Consider the following 21,666-nt stretch of genomic DNA (forward strand, 5'->3'; position numbering starts at 1 on the left):
TTTTAAACGCTCAAGGGAGGATGGTTGAGGGGGCACTACTATCTAGTATTGCCCCCATTTGGAAATATTGTAGATCCAGGGTTGATGCAAAGAGCAGTCTAAGTCATCGTGGTGGAGTAGGTAGCCTCCACATGACATGTGTTTATGTTTAGTGATTTTGCTATTTCCTCATTGTTTATTGCTCTCACATCAAATGAAAACAAAATGGATTCCTGTTGCCGGGAGTTATCAAGCAAATTAAAATACATTGACATAATTATGGAAGGCTAAAATACGTTTTTAGTTTCAGGTTTTATTTTATTTCTGCCTGTCTGACAATCAAGTATTAATCACCTTGCAGGACAATTAAGTTATTTTTGTCGGTTTGCCGAAGATATTTGGCTTTTATTAATCTTTTCCGCTGAGGCAGTCAATTAATTTGAAATGAAGTGTTTAATTCCACACTACTGGTTAGTTTTAACTGTTTGCTGCATTGCAAGTGCATGTTTTCATCTTCTAACACGTATGGCATTATGCCATTATAAAGACCCAAACATGACATAATACAGAATTGGTACTCTAAGAAAATTTACATTCAAATGTGGACATATGAATGTGCAGTTTAGGCCGAATTATGCATTTTAGTATGGTTCATGAAATTCTGATGCACTTGGAATATCCTCTAATGTCTAGTTTCTTTTATGACATAATGTAAGATCTTTCAATGTTTTACAAGTACAAACATATGGGCTTCCTGAGTCATCGTAGCTGTTCAAGTGGTTATCTGGTGCTGTCTGGCTACTGCTGAAATGAAAATATTTCTAACAGGTCATGGGAAAATACTGCAAATAGTTGTGTGAAAAGCATTACTTCCAAAGTAAATTTCCTTTTACGCTAGGTGAACTATGTGTGAGAATGTACGATGAATTTCTTAAATCACAGAGCATTTGACTCTCATTTAAAAATCAACTCTTTGAGGATGACCATTTAGAAGAATTTAGAGCCCAAAAGATCAAACATTTATGTCATTGTTAAAAATTTTACTGGCACAGTTGTGTGACATATCTTAAAGTGTAACACACGCAAAAAAGATTAACATTATGTGTGAAAGCTTAGCTTCTCTTGTAGCTTATTAATTAATCTTTAAGACCAATATTATATGTGAAAGCTTTTCTTGTAGCAACACTATGTAAATTAATTTAAACTATTAACTTTTCCTATTTGAGTTGTGTGTTTGCACTACTTAACAGTGATGTTGCTGTTGGCTGATTACGTCACGTGTTCTTTGCTCTGAATATCCGCTGTCATCAGCTGCCGAAATCACGTAACATAAGCAATGTCTCTTAGAAAAGCACATAACAATCTCAATTTCAATGCTTCAGAAAGTAACATGTGGTGTTTGGTGGAATTCAAATTTATACTTTCGTAATACAAAAATATGCAGTATACATGTTGCTGCACATCAAACATTTTTCCAAAACGTGCTTTTCCCCTGAGTTTTGTTTTCTAAAGTGCCGGGAAATTCTACACTGGTGTAAAAAAACTATAACCATTCAAAGGATTGATACGTTCTACACTAAGGAAAAGTATACTGTCACTTAACTCAGAAAAAGTGTATTTTCACCCGGGAGAAAGCTTATTTTTAACTGGGAAATCTGGGAAAAATCGAGGCCTTTTTTTCCCTTGTCTCATATATGCTCTGCTCTCATTTGTCATAAACATTATATGAAGAAAAAGTTGCTCTCTGTTTTGTCTTCATCACTCACCTTTTTCGGTTGCAACTGACATTGGCCAGTGGCACATGGGTATTCAAAATGTGACGTCACATCACTGCATGGTAGCACGCGCAAATGGTATTAAGTCAGGATATGAATTGGACACTCAAAGAAACTAAAATCCCCCTTGAAAATGTCATCTGCAGATGCAGACAGAACATTGGGTTTTAATGTGAAATCCATCAGACTACAACATAATAGCCTGTAATGTTGTATTAATTGTGACATTTCCAGTTGTGAAAGTTTACGTTTTACAACAGGGCAAGGTTTTCAGGTGCAGTGTCATGAGGCTGTTCTGTAGGGGGGAGGGAGAGGATAGAAATACAGAAGAGGAAAGTACTAGTCAGTTTCATTGGTGGAATAGAAGGTGTGTGGGAGTAGTGCTGGAGTGGGAGTAGGGAAGGGGATAGGCAGGTGGAAGAGAAGGACTAGTGAAGGTTGAGGCCAGGGGGCTATGGGAACAAAGGATTTCTTGTAGGCAGCCGTTCCCACATGTGCATTTAAGAAAGCTGCTGTTGGCAAGAAGAATCCAGATGACACAGGCTATATGAAGCTATAATTTAAGTGAAGCTCATTGTGTTGTGTGGCATGTTCAGCAGCTGGGCAGTCCACCTGTTTCTCAGCCCTAGTTTGGTGGTGGACCGACAGCGATTTGGTTTCATGCCCACGTAGAAAGTTGTAGATTTAGAGCCAATGGAGATTGGGAAATGTCAGCCGGATTTGTGGATTGGCATCTTAGTGGCAGGGCTTGTAGATGGACATACCTGACTGCAGGTGAAACCCTTGTTGGCAGTTAAGATTATCTGGTTGGAATCAGTTTTTAGGTGGTGGATTTCTGTAGATGTAAGGTGGGTTTCAATGTTGCGCAGGGTGTGATGGGGGCAGATCACAATTAGATGTAGGAGTATACTAAGCCAAGTGTTACCACTCAAGGAACTTTCCTTGCTTGACCATGTGATGGAGGAAAGCAGATGCAGGTGATCTTTGGAGAGTTATTCCCCTCAGTTCCTGGTTTGCACCCAAACAGATGAAGTGTCCTGCTTTCTACAAAACTACTGTTTTTCTTTTTTTTCCCCTGGGAGATATTGAAAATGTGTTTGACAAACTCTATTTCCTTAGCAAATTGCAAAATGGTTCCACCTTTAATTCAGCAGATGCTACCCTGTCTCAGGTGTTAGTGTCTTTGTAAGCAACTGAGTGATACCCCTGTTACCATCATGGTAACCTTAGCGTGTACCGGGAGCTAGTTTTCACAGTGACCTCACACTGCACACCAATGGAAAACTACATGAACACTTAGAGGGGAAAGGGATCCACTTCTTACATTGTGTATCTAAAGGGCCACCAGACAGCAATATAGACCATGGCCATGGTGTATTCATTCTCTCTTTTGAGGCAGATGTGTTTCCAGAAAAGATATTAGGTGGTTAATTACATGTCCCATAAATCATTTCAATGTTCATTTTATCAAAATGATGTGGGACACGCCAGTTTACAGGAATGGACACATGAGTTTGCAGCTACACATAAAACAATTTTTATTTATTTTTGAACTTTTATATTTTTATTTACTGGTTACCAGTATTTAAGTGAAAATCCATCAGTGGAATGGACAGAGCTGCCCAGGAGAAATGACTTAGATTTAAAACTTGCTTTGCTATCTGTCAGATGTTTCATGTTGTTGTGCGAATAATAAAAATTCTTAACGCTGCATGTTACACTCCTTTGTGAGCCATTGGCATTTAAATAATGGACAATAAAGGCCATTTATCCCTTCAGTGTTGTAGGTGTGGACATCACTGTTCTCAAATTGTGGTGGAATTTCATTAGTGATAGCTCCTTGGAGCGGTACCTACTTGACGTCCATAGGTGAACGCAACACTGTTTTTACTGTTCACTTTTGTGCAACCAATACTTCCTTTCTGAGTTTTCAGTTACTCCAGAAATATCCCATAAGACATTACTGAGTGGAACTAAGCAAAATATCTAAGGAAGCTGATTCATTTGTTACCAAGGTTAGCAGTTACATAAAGAGCGAAAGCAGCTGAACTTAACTGTCTGGGAAGCTCAGTAATATCAGGGTGTATACGTGGACGAGGAAAAAAAATCCCAGATTTTTCCTGGATTTCCCGGTTAAAAATACACTTTCTCCCGGATGAAAATACCCTTTTTCCATGTTAAGTAACAGTATACTTTTCCTCAAAACTGTACAACTTATCAATCCTTTCAATGGTTGTCGTTTTATACACTGGCGTAGAATTTCCCGGCACTTTAGAAAAAGAAACTCGGGGGAAAAACACCTTTTCGAAAGATGTCTGATGTGCAGCAACATGTACATTGCATATTTCGTATTACGAAAGTATAAATTCGAACTCCACCAAACACCGCATATTACTTTCCGAAGGACTGAGATTGAGATTGCGATGTGCTTTTGTATGCCAGTCGTAGCTAATGTCACTTGATCTCGCCAGCCGACGACAGTGGATATTCAGAGCATAGGACAAGTGATGTAGTCAGCCAATAGCAACATCACTGTTAAGTAGCGTGAACACACAAATAGGGAAAGCTAATGGTTTATATTAATATACATAGTGTTGCTACAAGAAAAGAAAAGCTTTCACATATAATATTGGTCTCTAAGATTAATAAGCTGCGAGAGAAGCTATGCTTTCACACATAATGTTGATCTTTTGTGCATGTTCCACTTTAAGATACATCACACAAATGTGCCAGTAAAATTTTTAACAACGACATAAATGTCTGATCTTCTGGGCTCGAAAATATTCTAAATGGTCATCCTCAAAGATCTGATTTTTGAATGAGTCAAACGCTCTGTGATTTAAGAAATTCATCGGACACTCGCACACAGAGTTCATCTTGCATAAAAGGAAATTTACTTTGAAAGTAACGCTTTCCAAACAACCATTCGAAATATTTTCCCACAACGTGTTAGAAAGAGATTTGCTTCAGCAGTTGCCAGAAAGCACCACACTTGTGCCAGCTACGATGATGCAGGAAACATTAAAAGATCTTACATTATGTCATAAAAGAAACAAGACATAAGAAGTTACTCCAAGAGCATATGAAGTGGTTCTTTATTAAGGCATAATGCCATACATGCTAGAATGTGAAAACGTGAAATTGAAATGCAGCGAACAGTTGAAGCTAGCCAATAGTGTGGAACTAAACACTTCATTTCAAATAAATTGACTGCCTCAGCAGGAAAGATTGATAAGTCAAATTTCCTGAACAAACCGACAAAAATAACCTCATTGTTCTGCAAGGCGATTAACGCTTGACTGTCGGAAAGATGGAAACAAAATAAAATCTGAAACTAATTACATATTTGAGCCTTCCATAATAATGTGAATGTATTTTAATTCACTTGATAGCTCCCCGCCACAGAAATCCGTTTTGTTTTCATTTGACGTGAGAACAATAAATGAAGAGGAAACAGCAAACTCACTTAACGTAAACACGGGTCATATAGAGACTACCACCTCCCCACTGCAACTCAGACTGCTCTGTGAATCAGGTCCAGATCAACGATATTTCCAAACCGGCCCAATATTAGATAGTGGCGCTCCCCCTCCCTCAAGTGTTTTAGGTAGGGTGCCAAAAATGTACGAAATCGACTTTTCAAAAAATCTTCATCTTCTAGCGCACATCTTTCTGAAGAACCTGATTATTTAAAACATATATGTTCAAGGGAACGTAAGACATGTTATTTGGTCTTAAGTGTGTCAAAGTGCAGTGCCACGCCTCTTCACACAGCATTCTTCCAGCGCACGTCTCTGTATTTCGCTCTGTGGAATTGAAACATGTAATATTTTGTAATGGATGCCATCAAACTATATTGACGCCAGTGGAAATTAAAATGTCCTGTGGTGCCTCTCCAGCTCCCAGTCGTCTGGTTTGACATTCTGCTTCTCTTAAAAAAAAAAAAAATAAATAAATAAAATTCGCCATTAATACTGGATGGGATTATTGTAACCAGCAGAACAAGAACTCTTCAGAAAATTTGCAGTCTTTACTGTGTATTAGCTAATAACTTGGTGTTTTGTGTGGCATAAAATTAAATATAGGATACATAACATGAGTAAAGACAAGAGACAAGCAAGACAGTACACATTTCTTCAATCTTTAGGTCCTAGCTTTTTTTTCTCTCTAACCTTGCCACAGCTTTATATGGCGTACTTTCCTTTCCGGGAAAGAATCTATTGCCTCATCAAAGTTCGTCAACGTTTTGCTACCTGAAAAACAAAATGTCATTGTCTAATACTAGAAAAGCTGTTAATACTAATACTACCCAAGTCCGGTGTGGTTTCTCGATCTGATTAGAGTATTTTGTCACTGCTAGACAAAATGAAATTGGCCTGCCTAATATTGCAGAAATTTTTACACACGCCCAATAAACTAGACTGTTTTGGCACAAATGTTCATTTTTGTAACACGGCGGAATATAATTCACGAAGTACCAATATCAAATGCCTATTAGACCTACTACAAGCAAAAAGTTTTGTGTTAGGAAATAGTTTCACATTTCATTCATACACGTAGCTTCTGAAGCACGAAATATTTATATAAACTTGGAATCTTCATATTCTTCCATAATTTGTGGGAGACTCTGTTTCTTCTCCTTCCTCGTTCTAACAGTCAATCTTATCATCATTAATTTTGTAACTATTCCTGCCAGTATCAAAACTTATTCTCTGATTAATTTCACTGACTCGGCCACAATCACCAGTTTAGTTATTCCGCATTTATTCTCCGATTAGGCATTATTACGCGTTCGTACAACGTGTTTTCCGTGCTACTCCAAGAATAGAACTTTAGCAGCTGCTAGCTGGGACTGTATAACTGTCCCTTAGTAGTGTAGCGGTCTGGCCAAAAACTTTGTCAAAATTTCATTTCCTTTGATACACGGAGGAGACAACATGCAATCTTTGTTGCCTGTTATTCCTGTTAGTCGTTTATTTCCACTCTGGTAGTCTGACTCTATGGAATTCGCTAGTAGTTATAACAATGCTGATCACTGGCAAACCGAGTCAACCAAGTACACAGCGATTGACCAAGTACACAGCGATTGGCAGTCACCCGTTCGGCTTTATTCCGCCCAGCTCGTGTAGACCCATCCCCTTTTGTCTGCAGGAAAGCTTATTTCTAGATGCGACGGGGATTCCCCTGGCAGACACATCACGTACACTATGCACGCATTCAAAAATCAACTTAACGATATTTTTCAGAAATCAACTTAGAATTTGATCAATAATCAACAGGGGAACAGTAATAGATAGGCCAAGTGCACTGGATGCTATGCACATTGTGAAACAAGGTCATTTTTCTCAATAATACGAATTTGGCGTCATCCCCTGCTTGCCCCTCCCCCCCTTCCCGCACCCAGGGCAGATGCCCCGGCCCCTAGTTCCGGGGCTGGTGCGGATACGTGAATTGGCTGCTTAGGCGCACCAGTAAAATTCTTCCGGATAGCATCTGGCTGCTTGCTGCTATGGCTGCCACACTTCTATAGCCAGAAGCAGGAGAAGGTACCAATACGCACATGCGCATAACCTCGCTCGTAACTGCTCAAACGATTCTAATGTAAACAATTGTGACGTCACGCAATTTGTTGTTATTAAACATTGCATAGTCTTCCCTAGGCCTTTCACACGTTTTGCAGTTGGCAGACGCTTGTATGAGCACTGTGTTTTGTTGTTGTATATCGTGCATTTTCTTTGCAACTTAAGTTTTATTTTCGTTTTTTTCTCATTTTCGTTTTTTTTCTCATTTTCGTTTTTTTTCTCATTTTCGTTTTTTTCTCTCATTTTCGTTTTTTCTCTCATTTTCGTTTTTTCTCTCATTTTCGTTTTTTTCTCTCATTTTCGTTTTTTTCTCTCATTTTCGTTTTTTTCTCTCATTTTCGTTTTTTTCTCTCATTTTCGTTTTTTTCTCTCATTTTCGTTTTTTTCTCTCATTTTCGTTTTTTTCTCTCATTTTCGTTTTTTTCTCTCATTTTCGTTTTTTTCTCTCATTTTCGTTTTTTTCTCTCATTTTCGTTTTTTTCTCTCATTTTCGTTTTTTTCTCTCATTTTCGTTTTTTTCTCTCATTTTCGTTTTTTTCTCTCATTTTCGTTTTTTTCCCCTCATTTTCGTTTTTTTCCCCTCATTTTCGTTTTTTTCCCCTCATTTTCGTTTTTTTCCCCTCATTTTCGTTTTTTTCCCCTCATTTTCGTTTTTTTTCCCCTCATTTTCGTTTTTTTCCCCTCATTTTCGTTTTTTTCCCCTCATTTTCGTTTTTTTCCCCTCATTTTCGTTTTTTTTCCCCTCATTTTCGTTTTTTTTCCCCTCATTTTCGTTTTTTTTCCCCTCATTTTCGTGTTTTTTTCCCCTCATTTTCGTGTTTTTTTCCCCTCATTTTCGTGTTTTTTTCCCCTCATTTTCGTGTTTTTTCCCCTCATTTTCGTGTTTTTTTCCCCTCATTTTCGTGTTTTTTTCCCCTCATTTTCGTGTTTTTTTCCCCTCATTTTCGTGTTTTTTCCCCCTCATTTTCGTGTTTTTTTCCCCTCATTTTCGTGTTTTTTTCCCCTCATTTTCGTGTTTTTTTCCCCTCATTTTCGTGTTTTTTTCCCCTCATTTTCGTGTTTTTTTCCCCTCATTTTCGTGTTTTTTTCCCCTCATTTTCGTGTTTTTTTCCCCTCATTTTCGTGTTTTTTTCCCCTCATTTTCGTGTTTTTTTCCCCTCATTTTCGTGTTTTTTTCCCCTCATTTTCGTGTTTTTTCTCATTTTTGTTTTTTCTCATTTTTGTTTTTTCTCATTTTTGTTTTTTCTCATTTTTGTTTTTTCTCATTTTCGTTTTTTATTGCTGCAATATTACTCTGGAGTAGCGAGAAACAGTAATATTCTTTGTTAGAGTATTGTTTCTTACCAGAGAAATTACAAAAATTTAACTGAAAACTAAAACAATGAAAAATTTCCGGAATTTTAAGAAATTCCCAGGTTTTTCCCGGATCTCCCAGTTGTCCTGGGTCATAGACACCCTGAACCTGCTTCTTTCAGTTAAAGTTTTCATCAATATGTACACCCAAAAATTTGGAGCATTCTATCCTATTCACTGACTCCTGCTCATGTGCTGTGGTGTGACTTACTTGTACTGACTGAATTAGTTTTTTTCCCCCAAAATTTAGGGAAGTCCATTTTCAGAGAAACACTTAACAGTTCTTTGAGAACCATTGTTTACCATCTCTTCTGTTTCTCTCTCTTTAATGGGATTTATTATAGCACTAGTTTCATTGTAAACCAATGCTGCTTGTATTTTAGGTGTACGGTGATTCACCTAGCTAAGGAATTTGAGTGGACCCCAAATTCAACACTGTGGGACTCCCTTTGTCGTTTCCCCGCAGTCACTAAAATTTTCCACCCTTACAGACATTGTTTGAATTATTCAGCATAACCTTTTGTATTCCTTTTGTTAAGTATAATTCAAACTAGCTGCTTAATTTTTTCCAAGCCATGGAAAATCACAAAAAATATCAACTGGCGATATTAATTATTTAAGGTATGTTCTCTTTGATGAGTAACTGTATAAATAGCATTCCCAGTAAGTCAGGAAATTTTGATGATTGTTTAAGCCTGTCTTGTCACCTTTCTTATGAAGAGGTTTAACCATTGCATATTTTATCGCTGGCTGTTGTGTGCGAGCGGTTCTAAGTGCTTCAGTCTGGAACTGCACTGCTGCTACGGTCGCAGCTTCGAATCCTGCCTCAGGCATGGGTGTGTGTGATGTCCTTAGGTTAGTTAGGTTTAAGTAGTTCTAAGTCTAGGGGACTGATAACCTCAGATGTTAGGTCGCATGGTGCTCAGAACCATTTGAACCATATTTTAACATGTCTGGAAAAATTCTCTGCACCAGCAATGCACTACATGTATAATTAAGGACATCACTTATAAAGTTGAAACCACTTTTATGTGGAGAATTCTGTTTGACATTCTAGCAACACCACAAGCGCTTTTGTATTTTAGAGTTTTTATAATTCTTTCAATTTCGGTGAATGATGCTGGTGCTACTTTAAGTTGCTTAAAGTGATGTGTAATGTGAAATGATATTTTTAATCTCTTGCTTCTCTGACTGAACCATTTAATCTTATTTTTGCTGCTGTATTTAGAATGTGACTGCCGAAAGTACTCGCAACTTATGAATTATCAGTCACACCATTTTCAACTGGTTTGTGTTATGGTATCTTATAAACTGGTGAGCTGTCCTGTCTCCCATCTGATAATATCCCATATTGTTTTAATCTTATTAGCTGCATTATTTATTCCTGTCAGGACATGTATTCTTCTGGACATTGTAATGACTTTCCTTAAAATAATACAATTTTTTTAGTATGCAAATGATTTATCTTAAATTACTCTGACCATTATGTAATTTTTTCCCTGTCTTACACAAGAGATTTTAATACACTCAGTTATTCACGGTTTACTTGCTTTCTAATATATCTTGTGGATAATTTTTTAGGGAAGCAACTTTGAAATATTGATACAGATTTACTATGGGATAAATTGAATTTGACATTAGTAACTCTTTAGCTGTATAGACTTCCTCCCATACCACTTCTTTTCACCTACTCTTAAAACGTTGTATATTGATCTCATTAATAAGCCTCACTGCTGTGTATGAACTTGCCTCAGGGCTGTAAGCTGCTATACTGTTTATTTATATTAATTGCACTTCATGATCAGGTGGTCCATTAATAATTAGGTACTCAGTAATTGTTTCAGCGTGAGCACTGTCTATGAAAACGCTACAATCAGTGACCTACTATCTCGGTGCACATGAGTTACAAAAGTTGACTACTGAAATTGGACATGAGCATCCCAATAATGATTCACAACCTTCTTTTATGTGTTTTTTCTGACACTTCCTGGGTAGTGGATTTTTTTTATGTATCCAAGTAAATGATACAGATATGTTTGACACAGCACTGAGTGCAGTATGTATTAAAGTTTTACTCCCACCTAACACTGTTAGTTCCCAATGTTCCCTCTAGGTGGCATGCACACGAGTTATTCAACAGTCATCGTGGAATCATATAATTGTGTAGAACTTGTGCAGTGTTCTTTACGGTTTTATGGATCCAAATTCATTTCTGCAGCTCAGAGACAATTCAGGATTAAATATCATAAGCCATCACCTCCAGCTATTAAACTAGCAAACAAAAGTATACTTTTTTCCTGTAAGTGGCATGAAAACATCTAATCTTTATGTTTTCGGATTTACTGATGGTGAAAATGATAATGAAAATGGAAGATTAGCTCTTGTTTTGAAGTTATGATAACTATATGTTGTTATCTGTATAAGCATGAAACAAACTAGTATAGGCATGTATATTCAAATACAGAAACACATAAACCGGCAGAATACGGTGTTGTGGTCGGCAAGGCATATATAAGACAACAAATGTCTTGCACAATTGTTCCATCGGTTACTGCTGCCACAATGGCAGCTTATCAAGATTTAAGTGAGTTTGAATGTGGTGTTATAATCGGCACACGAACGATGGGACACAGCATCTCCCAGGTAGTGATGAAGTGAGAATTTTCCCATATGACCATTTCACAAGTGTCCCGTGGGAGGAATCCGGTAAAACATCAAATCTCAGACATCGCTGTGGCTGAAAAAAGATCCTGTAAGAATGGGACCAACAGCAACTGAAGTGAAATGTTCAACATGACAGAAGTGTAACTCTTCCACTAATTGCTGCAGATTTCAGTGCTGGGCCATCAAGTGTCAGCATGTGAACCATTCAATAAAACTATCATCGATATTGGCTTTCAGAGCTGAAGGCCCACTCATGTACTCTTGTTGATTGCAAGACACAAACCTTTACGCCTCGCCTGGGACTGTCAGCACTGACATTGGACTGTTGATGACTGGAAATATGTTGCTTAGTCAGACGAGTCTCATTTGAAATTGTATCGAGTGGATGGAGGTTTATGGGTATGGAGACAATCTCATGAATCCATGGACCCTGCATGTCAGCAGGGGTCTGTTGAAGCTGGTGGGGGCTGTAATGGTGTCGGCATGTGCAGTTAGTGATACGGGACTCCTGATACATCTAGATACAACTGACAGGTGACACATACATAAGCATCCTCTCTGATCACCTGCATCCATTCATGTCCATTGTGCATTCTGATCGACTTGGCCAGTTCCAACAGGACAGTGCAACACCCCTCACGTCAGGAAATGGTACAGAGTGGCTCCAGGAACACACTTATTAGTTTAAATACATCTGCTGGCCACCAAACTCCCCAGACATGAACGTTATTGAGCATATCTGGAATGCCTTGCAACATGCTGTTCAGAACAGATCTCTACCCCCTCGTACTCTTATGGATTTATGAACATCCCTTCAGAATTAATGGTGTCAATTCCCTCCAGCACTACTTCAGTCATTAGTAGAATTCATGCCACATTGTGTTGTGCCACTCCAGCTTATTACCTGTAACCTACCTTCCTATATAAAAGATACTAACCATTTCCTCCATCTCCCCACAGTTCCTGTCCCTTCACCTCATGGTGCCCTGCTCATCACTGTTGATGCCACCTTCCTGTACACTAATATTCCTAATCCCCTTTCCCAATGCCTGACAGATTCCAAACGAACAACCTTCTTCCTAGTCACCATGACCAGCTGTATCCTTACCCACAATTACTTCTCCTTTGAAGGCATTACCTACAAACAAATCCGGGGTATGGCTGTGCACACCTGTGTGGCACCATCCTATGCCAACCTATTCATGGGCCATCTAGAGGAATCCTTCCTAAAAGCCCATAATCCTTAACCCCTCTCCTGGTTCAGATTCATTGATGATGTCTTTGCTATCTGGATTGAAGGTGAGGACACCCTATCCAAATTCCTCCAAAACCTCAACTACTTCTTCCCCATTTGTTTCACCTGGTCCTACTCAACCCAACAAGCCACCTTCCTAAATGTTGACCTCCACCACAAAGATGGCTACATCAGTACCCTCTGAAATCCTGCTCTCGTTTATACAATGGAAATTCGCTTTTGGAGACTACTTCTGATTCTTAAGCACAACTGCTTGCAGCTTCACTCCTCTACAACTATCCTGTTGAGCCCCATCGAGTGCTGAATTCTCCCCATGGTGCTATTTACATTAGGCTGCTCAATGGTCTGACCAAGGCAGAAATCTAAATGTACCTCTCTGATCCCAGTGTTGTTGCAGTCCAGCGGGTGATGAGAAAGGTAGATACGTCCTTAGTGCCCACACGCATTCCATCTCATAGGGGAGTCATGGTACTCTCTGGGACGACGTTCATAGTCAACCCATCTCCCTGACTACCTAGCTTCAAGCTGTTGCAATCTGCATTTTCCTTCCTTGCGTGACCTTTTCTCTTTGTACTATTTACATCCCTCCATTATTGGGTATCACAAGGGCAGACTTCCTCCAGGTTTTTGGGCAACATCATCACCCCTTTCTGCTGCTTGGTGACTTTAATGCACACCATCCGCTTTGAAATTCTTCCGGAACCTGCCTGAGAGGTGCTATCTTGGCTGACCTTCTCAGTCAACTTGACCGCATCTGCCTTAACATGAGAGCACCCACATTCCTGTCAGACTCTACTCATACCTCTTCCCATTTGGACCTCTCCTTCTGCACTGCCCAGCTTGCCCATCATATAGAGTGATCCATTCTCTCTGACATGTAATCAAGCAACTTTTTTTCCATTTGCTATCCGTTTGCTGACTCCTACCGCATCTTCGTGCACACCCAGATGGCAGCTTTCTAAGGCCGAGTGGAGGCTTTACGCATCCCTGGCAACCTTTAGTGAATGACATTTCTCCATTTGTGATGACCAGCCAGAACACCTGACAAACTTTATCCTTACTGCCACAGAATGTTCCATTCCATGCACTTCGTCTTTACTGTGTTGTGTCCCGGTCCTTGGTGGACTAAGGCATCCCGCAATGCAATTTGCATACAGAGATGTGCTCTCCACATTCGTAAGAGCCATCCTATGATGGCAAACAACATTCGTTATAAATAGTTGTGTGCACAGTGTCGTTGCATTCTCCAGGATAGCAAAAAAAAAAAAAAGCTGGATGGCTTTCATTCACTAGTTCTTTTAACAGTTCCATTCCCTCTTCCATCGTGTGGGCCAACCTCTGATGGCTCTCTGCAACCAAGGTCCATTCCCCAACTTCTGGCCAGACACAGTAGCAGATGTTGTCATAGTGGACCCTATTGCTATCTCCAACACTTTTGGCTGCTATTTTGTGGAAATTTTGAACTCGACATGCTATCACACTGCCTTCCTGGAATCAAAAATGAAGGAGGCTCAGTTAATGCCCTTATCTTCTCAGAATCGTGAGTGCTACAGTGGTGCCTTTACTATGAGGGATCTAGATCATGCTCTCGGTTCATCCCGATACTCTGCCCCAGGACCAAATGACCTTCACATTCAGATGTTGTAGAACCTTTCTCTTCAGGGCAAGCACTTTCTCCTTTATACATACACTCGCATCTGGGCAGACAGCACGTTTCCCAGATGCTGATGTTAAGTCACTGTCATACCCATACCTAAGCCCAGTAAGGGCTTCCTTCTAGTCATTTGCTCCAACTCTCTGGGCCCTTTAGAGCCTCTGTGTGCTGTGCACCATCCATTGTTTAGTGCAATAGGTCTACGAAAGTTGTCACTTGCTTACTCTTGATGGAGTCACTGTGATGTTTATGTGGGTTCCTGGTCACATCGGTCTGACAGGAAATGAGGCTGCTGATGCTGCTGCCAAGGCTGTAGTTCTTGTACCTCGACCCGCTAGTGCTTCCATTCCCTTTGATGATTTCTGTGTTGCTGTCTGTCAGCAGATGGTGACATTTGGCATCACCACTGGTCCTCCCTTCATGGAACGAGCTACAGGGAACTAAGCCTCTCCAAGCAGCTTGTATGAACTCTTGGGCCCTCTCGCCAAGAGATCATTTTAACTAAGTCGCCCATTGGGCACTTTCCTTTTACCTATCGTCATGTGTTAAGTGATGCTCCACAACCACTTTGCGCTCATCGCCCTCAGCCTTTGATGGTTTGCCATTTTTGACAGAATGCCCTTTTTTTTTAAAAAATTACTTATGTTCTCATTTATGTTTGTCGTCTGAGTTATTGGCTGTTTTAGCAAATGATGCATGGACTGTTGACTGTGTTTTATTTTTTATCTGTCGTGGTAATATGGTTCATTCCACGCACTTTGTCTTTACTGTTTTGTGTCCCGGTCCTTGGTGGACTGAGGCATCCTGCGATGCAATTTGCGCACAGAGATGTGCTCTCCACATTTGTAACAGAATTCCGTGTTAGGGTCAATTTTGATAGTAAGGTCATCCAAAGACCAGTATCAGTTGCAAAGCGATTTAGAAAAGATTTCTGTATGGTGTGGCAGGTGGCAGTTGATGATAAATAACGAAAAGTGTGAGGTGATCCACATGAGTTCCAAAAGAAATCCGTTGGAATTTGATTACTCGATAAATAGTACCATTCTCAAGGCTGTCAATTCAACTAAGTACCTGGGTGTCAAAATTACGAACAACTTCAGTTGGAAAGACCACATAGATAATATTGTGAGGAAGGCGAGCCGAAGGTTGCGTTTCATTGGCAGGACACTTAGAAGATGCAACAAGTCCACTAAAGAGACAGCTTACACTACACTCGTTCGTCCTCTGTTAGAATATTGCTGCGCGGTGTGGGATCCTTACCAGGTGGGATTGACGGAGGACATCGAAAGGGTGCAAAAAAGGGCAGCTCATTTTGTATTATCACGTAATACGGGAGCGAGAGTGGCAGATATGATACGCGAATTGGGATGGAAGTCATTAAAGCAAAGACGTTTTTCGTTGCGGCGAGATCTTTTTACGAAATTTCAGTCACCAACTTTCTCTACCGAATGCGAAAATATTTTGTTGAGCCCAATCTACATAGGTAGGAATGATCATCAAAATAAAATAAGAGAAATCAGAGCTCGAACAGAAAGGTTTAGGTGTTGGTTTTTCCCACGCGCTGTTAGGGAGTGGAATAGTAGAGAGAGTATGATTGTGGTTCGATGAACCCTCTGCCAAGCACTTAAATGTGAATTGCAGAGTAGTCATGTAAATGTACATATAGCAATTCCATTAGGCAGTTAGCATTTAACATCAGGTATTAAGTATTGTGTGACAGAGTCTGGGCAGTTCCATCACTCTGGTATGATTTCACATCCACGCATTCTGAGGTTTTTGCAATTGATGCATTGTCAGTTTGCATCACCAGATTTTACAAATTTGATCAAGTATGCCTAGTACGCAGCACAGTATGCAGAACAGCAGCCACAACCATTTCTTAACTCCATACCAGTTCTGTTTAAATAAAACTGGTAATTACTGTGAGTTGCCTAAATACTTTTTTTTTATTACGTGTGCGTGGTGTAAAGAAAATGTTTTTGTCATCCAGTAGATACTAGCATTTTTGTCGTGGCTACTGGAAATAAAGGAGGAAATGTTTAATTGTTACTAAAATATACATTATTTAAAAAAATATCACAGGAACTGTACTACAGAAATTATTATAAAATATTTCATGTCAACATACTAAAGTCCCGATTGATGGAAGTCGGCTGTAATGTAATGTCGTACACTGCCTTGATTTTCTTTCCTCTGCTTGTTATTTGTGTAACAGTTAAGTCTGCAACAGTTCAGTTGACGATATGAACTGCAAGTTATTCAAGAAATTAATGATTTGAGAGTTTTTGGTGTGGTTTAAGTGTTTATAATGTGCATGTGTGCACTTTGGAATTTGCGCTATGTGGAGATATGTCCTCTTGTCTTGCATCTGTTCATTTGTCAGTTCTTGTGCCAGGCAGGAAGGGCTTTACAACCTGCTGGTATAAGTAGTTCTTTGTATGGCAAAACTGATTAACTTTTTAAAAATATTTGCAGTGTGCCTTAGCAGCTAAAGTTTCGACAACACATTTATTTCAGTCTGTTCTTCTTGTATGAAAAATTTCAGCATAGGTTTTGACATTTGGGATTGGACCACTTTGTTGCAAAAGTCTTGTCAGTTCAGTTTCTTCACCGTCTCTGTGACACTCTCCCACAGGTCAGACAGTCCTGTGACCATTCATGCTGCCCTTCTCTGTATACATTCAATATCCTCTGTTAGTTCCATTTGATACAGATCCCACACGCTTCAAGCACTGATCAAGGAAGCTATGGTAATGACATTATTATTAGAAAGATGCACCAGAATATCAGCTTATACTAACTATCCTTTATTCACAACAGACTCTTTCAGCATTTCTCACCATTGTCCAGTACATCTAGATTGATGTGATGTCCATATTAGGTCACTAGTGAACTGTCTTATAACTGTTACTATTTTGATGAGATTTTAAATGATGTAAATACAGTGTATTGAAAATACGTTAATTATGGTTTAACAGTAGTTTGACAGTTCAACTCTTATGACACTATACTTGCCTTACCCATGACTGAGCCGTCTCCACACAGTGTTACATCCAGGTATTTGTATGTGTTTACTGATTCTATCTGTGACTCATTGATATCTAGTAATAGGCTAATACTTATTTCATTTTGTGAAGTGCACGATTTTATATTTCTGAATGTTTAAAACAAGTTTCCAACATTTGAACCAAATTGATATCTTATCAAGATAATCTTGTACAGTGCTTCATTAGACCAAAAGTCACACCCTTCAACAAGAATGATAGCAGAAATTATCCACAACACTACCATCCAATATCATTGACATCAATTTGTTATAGAACCATAGAAGTATTTTATTATGTTTGAGCTATTAATATTGTATGAAAGCAAGTATGTTAATATTGCAAGAAAGTATGTTGATATTGCAAGCAAGCTTATTAATGTACAACAGGAACAGCAAGGGTCATAACACACTTCACTTGGGCACACCTGTGGTTATTTCTACATCTGCCGATGACCCTCTCTGTACAAGATAACTTGAACTTGCTGCATCCCCCATACCAAAAATTCTTCAGTCCACACACAAATTTTTCCTGATACCCATACACTCTTAAATTTGATGATAATGTGGTACTGAATCAAATGCTTTTCAGCAATGAAGTACTACATCTACCCGATGGCCTTAATCCCTACCTTCAATCGTGTCGTGAGGAAGCTGCAAGTTGATTTTGACATTTTTGGAATCCAAGATGGCTTGGAGGACATTCTGTTAGAAAATATTCTTAGCTCAAACATGATGAAATACCTCTATGGTTCTGTAACAAATTGATGTCAACAATATTGGATGGTAGTGTTGTGGATCATTTCTGCTGTCTTTCTTGTAGAAGGGTGTGACTTTTGCTTTCTTCCAAGTGCTGGGCACAGTTGTTTGTTCAAGGGATCTAAGACAGAATATAATTGAGAGGGGTAACACAGCTGCAAATTCAGTATAGAATCTGATAGGGATTCCATTGTATGCTGGAGCTTTGTTCAATTTTAATGATTCCAGGTGTTTCTCAATGCCACTGACATTGATACTTAGTTCATTCATGTTTTTAGTGGTACGGGGAATAAATGGGGGCAAACCTCCGCACAACCAGAACCATATGGTTGTACATCTACATCTATACTCTGCAAACCACCATGAAGTGCACAGAGGGTATGTCCCATTCTGCCAGTTATTAGGGTTTATTTTTGTTCCATTCACATATTGAGTTTGGCAAGAATGATTGTTTGAATGCGTCCGCGCATGCAGTAATTATTCTAATCTTATCCTCATGATCCCTATGTGACTGGTACATAGAGGGTTGTAGTATTCCCCTAGAGTAATCATTTAAATCTGGCTCTTGAAACTTTGTTTATAGACTTTCCGAGGATAGTTTACGTCTATCATCAAGGGTCTTCCAGTTCAATTCCTTCAGTATCTATGTGACACTCTCCTATGGATTAAACAAACCTGTGACCATTTGTGCTGCTTTTGTCTGTGTATGTTAAATATCCTCTGTTAGTCCTATCTTTTGTGAGCCCCACACTCTTGAGCAATATTGTAGAACCACTCATGCGAGTGATATGTAAGCAATGTACTTTGTAGGTAGATTAGACTTCCCCACTATTCTACCAGTAAACTGAAGTCAATTTCCTGCTTTACCCATGACTGAAACTGTGTGGTCATTCCATTTCATGTCCTGTCTGGTCCTGATAGCTGAGTGCTCAGTGCGACAGAATGTCATACCTAATGAACCGGGTTCAATTCCGGCTGGGTTGGAGATTTTCTCCATTCAGGGACTGGGTGTTGGGTCGTCCTTATCATCATCATTTCATCCCCATTGACACGCAAGTCGCCAGAGCGGCGTCAACTCGAAAGACTTTCACCAGGCGAACGGTCTACCCAACGGGAGACCCTAGCCACACGGTATTTCTTTTCATGTCCCTACAGAGTGTAACAAACAGGTATTTGCATGAGTTGGCTGATTCCATTTGGGACTTATTGACTGAGTCAAATGCTTTTCAGAAATCAAGAAATAATGCATATACTTGTCTGCCTTGATCCAAAGCCATCAGTATGTCATGTGAGAAAAGTAGGAGTTGGATTTCACATGATTGATTTTTTTGAAATCCGTGTTGGTTGGCACTGAGGAGATAATTCTGTTCAAGATATCTCATTATGTTTGAGCTCAGAATATGTTTTAAGATTCTGCAACAAATCAATGTCAGAGGTAAGGGATGGCAGTTTTATAGATCACTTCTACTACTCTTTTTGTAGACTGTTGTGACCTGTGCTTTTTTCCGAGAACAGGGCATGCTTTTCTGTTTAAAGGATCTATGATAGATTGTAGTTATAACATGGGCTATCTCAGTTGCGATTTCAGTATGTAAACTGATAGGGATTCCATCAGGCCCTGGAGCTTTGTTCAATTTTAATTATTTCAACTGTTTCTCAAGACCAATTATACTAATACTTATTTCAGCGATCTTTTCGGTGGTATTAGGATTAAATTGGGGCAATTCTCCTGGGTTTTCCTTTGTACAGGGTCATTTGAAGATGGAGTTAAGCATTTCAACTTTTGCTGTGCTACTCTCAATTTCAGTTCCTGTCTCATTCGCTAGGATCTGGGCACTAATTTTGATGCCACTAACAGCCTTTACATACGACAGGAATTCCTTTGGGTTTTGTGAAAGATCATCTGACAATATTCCGCTACGGTAGCCATTGAAGACTTTATGTATTGCTCTGTTGACAGCCAAACGTGTCTCATTCAGTATCTCTCTCTCTCTCTCTCTCTCTCTCTCTCTCTCTCTCTCTCTCTCTCTCTCTCTCTCTACAGTGCTATGTTTTGTTTTACACATATTATGTAGTAAGCTCTGTTTCTTTAGAAGTTTCTTTACAGTGACTGTATACCATGGAGGTGTGTCCCCCCCTCCCCCCTTCCTCCCATTATGCACTGCTATTTTGGGTACATATCTGTCCTGTACATGGTCTATTCTTTGAAACTTGAGGCATAGCTCCTCTATGTGCTCCTACCTTGGGCTGAAGGTTTCAAGTTCCTCATTGAGATATGGCACTACTGATTTTTTATCTAGTTTACTGTGTGTGTGTGTGTGCGCGTGTGTGTGTGTGTGTGTGTGTGTGTGTGTGTGTGTGTGTGTGTGTGTGTGTGTGTGTGTGTGAGTGAGAGAGAGAGAGAGAGAGAGAGAGAGAGAGAGAGAGAGAGAGAGAGCTAGCTCTGGATAAGAAAATCATCCAAAAGCTTAGTAACATTTTAATTATATTTATGTACCTGTCAGAAGCTGGACACCTCAGCTGTACAATGAATATGTACCTTTACGCGTTCCGCTACCTGTATTCCACCTAGAACTTTCCAGTACTATATTAATTATTGGTATATGACATGGAACTTAGTCTGTTGTTGCTTCTACATTACTTCCTGCATCTAGTATCTCATTTGATCCAACTTTTACTTTCCTTCTGTAGAAATGTGTGCTATTTTCTCTTCTGTTTGCTATCTTGCTTCTGATCAATAATGTTAAATTGAAAAGCTAAAGATTCAATTTTTTGGCTGATTTGGATACTAATGCAGGTTTTTTTCTTAAATGTTTCCAGTCTTTATTGATAACTATTTTACTTGCCGGTGCCCTCCACTGTTTTTAATGGCAGTTATGTTGTTGGAGGTACCAGTTGCGAAGAAAATGTGAGTATTTCCAACACCAAAATTTTCTGTTACAGGAAACGTCGAATGAAGTTGTGCCACGGAGTAAATCAGTGACATCTAATGGTGCTCTGTTATGGAGTAAGACGGTGGCTCCGAGTGAAAAAAAGAAGAACCAAACATTAGTTATAGCCAGAGGGCCTGAAAAAAAGACTGATGCTGAGCAGGATAAGCAAAATTATCAGTGCAAAATCTGCAACTTTCAAAGTAAACATAAGTCAGTGTTCCTCTTCCATTTGCAGAGACACCTTCAAAGTAGTTATAGGTGTGATTTCTGCTGTGAATTATTGCCAAAGGATTTAAACTACTGGATAGCAAGGATGCAGAAACAGGAAATGTAGAAACTGCCAACAAAAATCTAATTTTACATACTACATCACAGAAATGAGAGGCTATGTGGAAACAATGATTGGAGAAATACATACTGCTGTCTTTGTTACCAAGATGGAACCTGTAACTTCTACTACACTAAGTGAAACAAAACAGAAGTATCATTTACGAATATGAGGATGTGAGTAGTATTGAGCAAGGGGCACTTAATATCCTTCTGACTTTCTATGCTCACTTTGTTCACCTGTTGTGGTGAAACTTTAGGACTTGACAAAAATACTGTAACTTGTCACCTATCCATAACTGGAGGAGGAGCAACTGGATTAATTGTTAATTGTACTTAATT

At 39.3% G+C, this 21,666-nt stretch overlaps 1 protein-coding gene across 1 annotated transcript in view; it reads left to right on the top strand.

Annotated features, from left to right (window-relative positions):
- The window catches only part of LOC126291870 (uncharacterized), a 44,330-nt gene extending 22,920 nt beyond the window's left edge, over nucleotides 1-21,410 (top strand). Inside the window, exon 5 of the mRNA XM_049985591.1 lies at nucleotides 21,008-21,410. Within this exon, the coding sequence (XP_049841548.1) occupies nucleotides 21,008-21,331 (324 nt within the window). The 3' untranslated portion in view covers nucleotides 21,332-21,410. The remainder of the gene's footprint in view (nucleotides 1-21,007) is intronic.
- The last annotated feature ends 256 nt before the right edge of the window (nucleotides 21,411-21,666 follow it).

Source organism: Schistocerca gregaria, chromosome 9 (genome assembly GCF_023897955.1).
Source record: "Schistocerca gregaria isolate iqSchGreg1 chromosome 9, iqSchGreg1.2, whole genome shotgun sequence".
In the NCBI taxonomy this organism is placed as follows: Eukaryota; Metazoa; Arthropoda; class Insecta; order Orthoptera; family Acrididae; genus Schistocerca; species Schistocerca gregaria.